The sequence below is a fragment of the Tupaia chinensis genome, unplaced genomic scaffold, assembly GCF_000334495.1.
Source record: "Tupaia chinensis unplaced genomic scaffold, TupChi_1.0 Scaffold150288_1, whole genome shotgun sequence".
Taxonomy (NCBI): Eukaryota; Metazoa; Chordata; class Mammalia; order Scandentia; family Tupaiidae; genus Tupaia; species Tupaia belangeri.
In genome coordinates, this window is record NW_006210128.1 from 2,932,901 (window position 1) to 2,941,314 (window position 8,414).

The 8,414-nt window shown below is 57.0% G+C and overlaps 1 protein-coding gene across 1 annotated transcript in view; it reads left to right on the forward strand.

Annotated features, from left to right (window-relative positions):
* The first annotated feature begins 620 nt into the window (after window positions 1-620).
* Window positions 621-8,414, forward strand: part of NRIP2 (nuclear receptor interacting protein 2) — a 9,363-nt gene continuing 1,569 nt past the window's right edge. Inside the window, exons 1-3 of the mRNA XM_006172051.3 lie at window positions 621-1,122; window positions 5,502-5,648; window positions 7,464-7,546. Of these exons, the coding sequence (XP_006172113.1) occupies window positions 934-1,122; window positions 5,502-5,648; window positions 7,464-7,546 (419 nt within the window). The 5' untranslated portion in view covers window positions 621-933. The remainder of the gene's footprint in view (window positions 1,123-5,501; window positions 5,649-7,463; window positions 7,547-8,414) is intronic.

Here is an 8,414-nt window from a genome sequence, read left to right on the forward strand (position 1 = left end):
TGCCCAAGATTCCGAAAGGAGAACAGAGGAGAAGGGATTGAAGGGATTGTGGCATGGCCATCCCCTGGAGGGTGATTTCTCACTTTCTGTCTCTATGTCTCTGTCTGAAAAAAAAAGCCCTATAGCAAAAACCTCTCAAAAAAAAAAAAAAACCAAACCAAAACAAAAACAAAAACAAAAAAACAAGAGCCATGATTTGAGGCCATAAAAGAAGTGGAGAAGCCAGGGAAGATCCAGAGCAGTTCTTGCCCCTGGATCCCAGAACCCGGAGTCGGTTAGCCAAAGACCACATCTGCTTCAGGAGAGACCCAGGAAGGCCAAGCATCTGGAGCGTGTGGTGTAAGGGGACGAGAAGAGGGAAGGGCACCTTCCTGCCGGCCCTGCCTGCTCTGAACCCATTACTGCCCTGCTTCCCGGCCCCTGGGCTGCAGAAAATACCGTACAGAGGAGCCTGCCGAGCAGACCAGATGCAGAGCAGGTGCATGGATGCACACATGGATGCACATGCCTGCACACCCCCCCCAAGAGCACGCAGGCTGACGCCCCCACACGACGACATGCGCTTCTTGTTCCTGGCACAGGCACCCTGACAGTTTACAGCACACACGCGCGCACACACACACACACACACACACACACACACGCCCCTCCCACCACCCACCCTGATCAGGACCTGGGACCGTGGGATGCGGAGCGCCTGCCGGCTGCAGGCCCGGCCACCCTCCCTCTCCCGGTGCTGGGATTTTCCAGCTGGAGTCGCACTCGCTCTACTGCATCCTCTAGAAACTGGTGTCTGACGTGGCCGCTTCTGCCCGCTATTTATTTCCTCCCCTCCTGCTGAGACCCTTCTGTCTGGAGGAGAGCTGCAGCCCCCGGCAGAGGCAGCCAGGGAGCTGCAGGGGGCGCAGGGGACCCGCTCACCCCCTCAGGGCCATGAGCGCCGGGCAGGAGGCCGGGAGAGATGGGGGAGACTCCAGGAGGGGACAGGAGGCTGAGCTCCGGGACCGAGCCCACCTGAGCCAGCAGCGTCGGCTCAAACAGGCCACCCAGTTCCTGCACAAGGACTCGGCCGACCTGCTGCCCCTGGACAGCCTCAAGAAGCTCGGCACCTCCAAGGACTTGGTGAGGCAGCCCCTCCCCACCCTCGGGGAAGCCCCAGCTCTTTTCCTCCACTTCTCCAGCCCCCAAGGTGGCGGGGGGACTGAAAGTGCAGACCCTCAGCCTCCAGAGATGGGGAGACGGTCCTGCCACTCGAGGGGCCCCCCTTTCCAGTGCTCAGGTTCTCTTGGGGGCCGTGAGACCCTATTGCCATTGCTCAGTCTCCCTCACCTTTCCCTTAGAGGCCTAGGCTGATCTTGGGGTGAAGAGCTCTGCTGTTTGGGGTGAGCCTTACAGGAGCCCCCTGGAGGGGCCTCTCCAGGCCGGGAGGCAGCTGGTTCAGGACTGGCTTCCCACCCCTCTCAAACCAGGTTCCTTCCTCCCAGGTCTGACCCTCAGAAGTAAAGCACCGAGGGCCCCCATCCCCTCGGGACATCGGGGACACCACCCGGCCTCCCTGGGTGCATACCTCCTCCCTCCTAGGTCAGTGTCCTTCCAGGCCCCTCTCCTGCCGTCCCCCTGCAGCAGTGCCAGCTCCAGGGACAGGGGAGGACCAGTGAGGAGGGGACAGTGGCACCCCCAGCTGTGCCCTGGGAAGCAGCTCTCAGTACATGGGCTCAGGGTCACTTTGCTTAGGGTCCGACCCCTGGCCCTGCTGACTTGGGCACGCTGTGCTCTGTCTCCGTGCCTCAGTTTCTCCCCCGCTAAGTGGAACCTCCTGTAGGGTCACTGCGCGAGCTCGTACATGTGACGCGCTTAGAACGGAGCCTGGCTGTAGGAAGGACCGTCTACTTGCTGCGAGTCCCGCAGCTACTGTCCCGGTCGCCCTGAGGTGAGCGATGGAGCCAGCTCAGGAGGGGCCAGAGAACCTGGAACTGTCTGGCCTCGACCCCCAGGAGAGGGGAAAGGCCTGGGGCACCATGCTCCCTCTGCCCGCAGGGCAGCCACACCTCCCTGGGATTTCCTAACTAGCCCTACCTTCCCTACGCCCCGCCCCTCACGTTACCCCTGCAGGAGCCCAGCCCCATCGCTCCCGGCAGTCCCCAAAGACAGAGTGATCTGACTGGGGCTTCAGTAGAGACCTGCTGGGGCGGGCTCCTCCTTGCCAACACGGTGAACACGGCTGGGGTGGTGGGTGCGAGTGGGCTCTGGCTGGACTGGGGCCGTCCGACACCTGTTGGGCCTAGAAGCACTGCGTCCCAGGGCGGGAGGCCCAGCTTCTGTGACAGCCCTGCGCTCTCCTCCACTCCAGGGCCTCTACACCTCCCGAATGGCTCTCAGTTACCCCTAGTTACCCCTGGGGCTCTGGGCGCTGAGGCGCAGCACGTGAAGCCCCTCCTTACAACAACTCTGGAGCAAACCACACCCGCTCCTGTGTCCACCGTGGGAAAGGTGGAAGGAGCCAGAAACTGCAGTGCCCCCTTCCTGGCCAGTCCCAGAGCTCGCTGCCCTTTCCCAGGGCTGGGTCTCAGCACAACCTCCAGGGCCTCATTAGGCTGAGGCTAGGAAAACAATCCAGGCTCCCGCGGGGGCAGGTGGAGGGTGGCCCTGGGGACCAGGCCTCCTTCAGCACTTACTGAGGTCCGCTGCAGGGCTCTCCCAGCTGGGTGTGGAGGGGCGGGCACGGGCGTCGGGTAGCTGGGAGGAGGACCTGCAGTAATTGCCGGGTGCATGGACGCAGGCCATCCAGCTTGGCCTGGAGAAGGGTGCTGGCAGTTTCAGGAAGGGGTGAGCAGGGCGCAGGTGCCTGGTACCAGCAGCGTGCGGGGTCACTGGGCAGAGGAACAGAGGGTGACAGGAGGTCGAGCTGAGACTTCAGCAGCCAGGTCGTCTGGGATGTGGACCACCCGAAAAAGCTTGGGCTCTGTCACTCAAGCAACGGGTGGGGGTTGGGGTGAGGTGGGGTGCCTCCTATGCGTTTTAGACAGGGCAGCAACAGGCTGAGTTTTAGTTTTCACTTGAGTCAGCTGGGCACCTTGCTGAGACCAGATTCGGTAGGTCTGAGTTCTGCATTCAAACAGGCTTCCAGATGTTAAAGCTGCTGCTGACCAGCAGACGGTGTAGCAGCTCTGTTGCCGGGGCCCCACACGGCTGGCCGCAGACCCAGTGGCTCAAAAATCACACTGGGTTGGGCGGGGGGGGCGGAGATGGCATAGCGGCTACGTTGCCGGGCTTCCACACGGCCGTCCACAGACTCGATGGCTCGAAAGTCACACTGGGTACACAGACATGCATGCCCAAGCTCCCAGGAGGAGAACAGAGAAGGGACTGCAGCATGGCCACCCCCTTGGGGTCCCTCTCACTGTCTCTGTCTCCCTTCCACTCCCACCCCCAAGTACATGCACCCTAAAGCAAAAACTTCTAAAAAAAAAGAAAGAAAGAAAGAAAAAAACCCGAAGCTGCTGATCCAAGAACTATTTTGAGTAGCAAGGAAGGGCTCAGTCAGGTCACTCTGGAGGCGCTGAATTGCCGTATTTCAAAGGCAACAGCATGGAGCCAGCAGGTGGCGTGGTGGTTGAGGCACTGGACTCCCACATGGTCGACCACAGTTCGAGTCTCAGACTGGGAGGCTTGAAACACGCTGGGCTTGTGTGCGTGCATGCCCAAATCCCGAGAGAATGCGCATCAGACCGGACCGCGGCGTGGTCACCCCCGGGGATGGCGTTCTCGCTGTCTCTCCGGTGAGCACACGTGCCTTACTTATGGCAGAAATGTCAGTAAAGACACAAAAACAGAAAAGCAGCATGGAGAAGAGCCCTCAGACCCACGGGAGGCCTGCAGTGATGCAGGAGGGGTGTGGCGGGGTGCAGTAGGGCAGAGTGGAGAGGAGCGGCTGGGCGGGGCGGGGGGCAAGTCCTAGGTCTCATCACGCCATCCACTCGGTCTACAGCCACTGAAGGGCGAGGTCAGAGGGAAGGGGAAATACCTCCGATCAGAAAAGAAGGGTTGGGCTGGCATGCGGCAGGCATGGTGGTTAAACTGCTGGATCCCACAGAGCTATCTTCGTGGTCTGAGTCCTGGTCCTGGGGGTTTGAAAATCATGCTGGACACACACACACAAAAGGGAACCGGCAGTTAGCGTAATGGCTATGTCACTGGACTCCCATGTAGTCAACCACAGTTCGTGTCCTGGACCTGGAGGCTTAGAACTCACGCCGGGCGCGTGTGCGTGCGTGCCCAAGATCCCAAGAGGAGAATGGAGGAGAAGTGATTGCGGCGTGACCATCCCCCCTGGGGAGTGATTTCTCGCTTTCTGTCTCTATGTCTCTCTCTGTCTGTCTGTCTGGCGAGCGCAAGTGCCCTATAGCGAAAACCTCTAAAAAAAAAAAAATCATGCCGGACAGTGTGTGGCTCAGAATCTCAAGAGAATGGAGAAGGGACTATGGCATGGCCGTCCTCCCTGGGGGGTGATTTCTCACCTTCCTTCTCTCTGTCTCTCTACAGCAAGTGCATGTGCCCTATGGCAAAAATCTAAGATTTTTTTAAAAAGAGAAAAAAGTGTTTGCATTTGAGACAAAATGTCCTCGAGCACAGTCCTAGTTCCTGAAATGTCCCTTTGGCCAGGCGGCCAATCTAACCTAGAATGGACTTTTCCTCTTGCCGAGCCACCTGCTGGGTCCCAGAAAAGCGGCACGATCTGGTACTCTCAGGGTTCCCTCTGCTGCAGGGACCTGCTCCCACCTGTGGCCAGCTCCTGTTGGCCCGTTGCTGAGCCAGGTCTGGGTGGGGCTGGGAGGACATCAGGAAGTCAAAGGTGAGGGGACTGAGCGGCCAGTAGGATGCTTGGGTTTATTTTATTTTTTAAACCTAATTTGCTGGGTCAGTGGGTGGCAAGTTAAGGAGGCTAGATTCCCACATGGCTGACTACCGTTCAAGTCCTGGATCTGGTGGCTTGAAAATCACAATAGATAAAGAAATGTTTTATTTAATTTATTATTATTATTAATTTGTTATAGGGCACATGCACGCACCAGAGAAAGACAGAGGTAGGAAGGAGGAAAGTGAGACAGTAAGCTGCCAGGTCTGCGACCTGAGCTGTGGTCATCCACATGCGAGTCCAGCACCTCAACTGCCATGCCACCTGCTGGCCCCTGTATACATGTCCTTAAAGAGTAATTTGCTATAGTGTGCATGTACTAGCCTGAGAGACAGAGAGAGAGAGAGAGTGAGAAAGCATCCCCCAGGGAAGATGGCCTCAGTGCAACTCCTTCTCCTCCGTTCTCCTCTCGGGATTTTGGGCACGCACACCCAAGCATCCAGAGTGGTTTTCAAGCTTCCAGGTCTGGGACTTGAACCAATCAGTCAGCCGTGTAAGATCCAGCCCCCTTAACCACCATGCTGCCAGTTGGCCCTCATGCTTAGGCTCAGGCCTGACTACCCCCACTGTTCTGTGGTGGAGCTAGCAGCCGCACAGCGTGATCCAGAGACGCCTGGCGGAGGGGAACCAGAGGGGGCTCCAGGGCGAGCCGCCCCCGGGGCAGGCCCTGCTGCACGGCCAGGAGGGCAGGACCAGCAGGACGGAGACCCCAGCTCTTCTGGTCAGCTGTAAGGTAAGAGAGCTCGGGGGGTGGCGTCCAGGAATGGCCTTCCTGCCCTGACTGGCGAGGGAGGAAGGAGGAGGAGCAAAGGCACCTCTCCCCCAGCCGGGGCCTGTCCTGAGCTACCTCCCGTTGGTGCAGGGCCGTGTTACCACCAGCACCCCACCCGCCCTCTGTCAGTGAGTGCGTGCCCGGTCTGCCTGAGCGGTGTGTGTGGATGGGGATGCTCAGGTGCTCCCGGGAGATGCCCCTCTCCTGCCGCTGTGTTGTGTGCTCTCTGCTTGGAGGGCTCGCGCCCTTTTAGTCACTCCACGTCCACGCTCGGCAGTCTTCCCGGCCCAGCTCTGACGTACCTCCTCCTTGAAACCTTCTCTGGTTTCTCTAGAAGAAACAACCTTTCTTCCTCAACCATTTTTTAAAAATAATTATTTTATTTATTATTATGATTTTAATTTGCTAGAGGGCACATGTGCTTCCCACAGAGAAGCAGAGTGAAAGTGAGAAAGCAAGCTGCCAGGTCTGGGATTTGCACCAAGGTCAGCCACGTGGGAGCCCAGCCTAACCACCTCGGCACTGGCTGGACCCTCGTCCTTAACTCTGAAGGCACTTCACTCTCAACCTCTTTACGGCCTTAAAACTTTCTCCTGAACGACAGTTACATTTTTTACTCTCTTTAACTTCTTTTAAAAAAATATTTTATTCATTATTACTTTTTAATTTGACCAGAGAGAAAGAGAGAGAGAGAAAGAGAGAGAGGGAGAGATAGAGGGAAATTGAGAAAGCAAGTTTCCAGGTCCAGGACTCAAACCATGGTTGGCCATGTGGGAGTCCAGCACCTTAACTACCATGCCACCTGCTGGCCATTCCCTTTAACTTCTAAAGGACAGCATTCATTGATAGGCCTTCCAGCGTCTCTCTTTTTTTTTAAATTTCTATAGCACGCGTGCACCTGTCAGAGACTTACACAGAGAAATAGTAAGAAATCACCCCTCAAGGGAGGATGGCCACGTTGCAGTCCCTCCTCCTCCATTCTCCTCTCAGAATTTTGGGCATGCATGCACACATGCCTGGTGTGAGCTTCAAGCCTCCAGGTCTAGGTCTTGAACTGGCCAGCCAGCTATGCGGGATGCAGCTGCCTTCACCACCACACCACCCGCTGGCCCTCAGCATCACACTGTACTCACAGATGCTGAAGAGATGTTTGGAAAGACAAAAGTGCACCCTGAAATGCCTGCGTACATCCCAGGGAAACTGGGCTCACGCCCTTGTCCCAGCTGAGCCCACTGGTCAGCCACATCTTGGTCGCCCACAAAGGATGCCGTCTTCACAGCCCTCCTCTACTCTGGCCTAGGGTCCTCTAGCCAGCGGCCCTCGGCCTCCAGGAGAGTCCTCTAGCAGATCTGGTTTTGTTCAGATTCCCCCAAACCCATGGCACCCCCTGTGCTACTCCAGTTGGAGTAGTATCATAAAGTCACTTTGAAAGACTCAGTTCAGGGATCAGCAGACTCCCACATAGTTGACCACGGTTCAAGTCCTGGACCTGGCAGCTTAAAATCCGAAGGGCGTATGTGCCTGCATGCCCCAAATCCCGAGGAGACTGGAAGAGGAGGAATGGTGGCGAGACCATTGGCCCCCGGGGGGATGATCTCTCACTTTCTCTTTCTCTCTCTCCCCCTAGCAAGCACACACACCCTATAGCTCTTAAAAAAAAAAAAAAAAAAGATTCCGTTCATCCCCTCCACTCATCTCTGCAAGGGCTGGGAGAGCTGAAGGGGCCAGCCCCAGTCTGCTCTTGCGGGACTCAACTCCACCTCGTCCCTTTCTCAGTGCCAGGACCAGCTGCTTCTAGTGGCCGTGGACACGGGCACCCAGTACAACCAGATCTCGGCCAGATGCCTCAGTCGCCTGGGGTAAGGCGTGTCCCCGATGAGGGGCGCAGGATGGGGCTCTCTCCTGGGGACGACTCCGAGAGCAGCCGAAGGCCACTAACTGCACGCTTCAAAGCACGCATCTCATAGCTATGAGCTGTCTCTCTATAAAGCTGTTTCAAAAACGAGAGTAGTGGGACCAGCAGACGGTGTAATGGTGACATCACTGGGCTCCTACACAATCAATCTTGGTTCGCGTGCCGGACCCGGTGGCTTAAAGCTCACGCCGGGGGGACCAGCAGTTAGCGTAATGGCTATGTCGCTGGACTCCCACGTAGTCGACTGTGGTTCGCGTCCTGGACCTGGTGGCTTAAAGCTCACGCTGGAGGGACCAGCAGTTTGCGTAACGGCTATGCCGCTGGACTCCCATGTAGTCGACCGCGGTTCGTGTCCCGGTCCCGGTGGCTTAAAACTCACGCCGGGCACACGTGCACGCCCAAAATCCCGAGGGGAGGAAGGACCCTTAATTATGATGTGACCATCGCCCTGGGGGGCTATTTCTTGCCTTTTGTCCTTCTCTCTGGTGACTGTGCATGCCCTACAACAAAAATGTCTATAAAAAGAACACCCCAAAACAGAAACAGGGCCAGCAGGCAGCGAGGGGTTCAGGTGGCTGGATCTCACATGGAAAACTCCCTGGTTCAAATCCTAGACCCAATGGCTTGAAAAATCGCTCAGGCCACATATGCGTGCATGCCCAAGATCCTGAGAGGAGAATGGAGAAGGGACTACAGTGTGGCCATTCCCCCTGGAGGGTGCTTTCTCACTTTCTGTCTCTGTGTGTCTATCTCTGGTGAGTGCATGCACCCTATAGCAAATTAAAAAAAAAAAAAAAAGGGTTTGTTGCCTT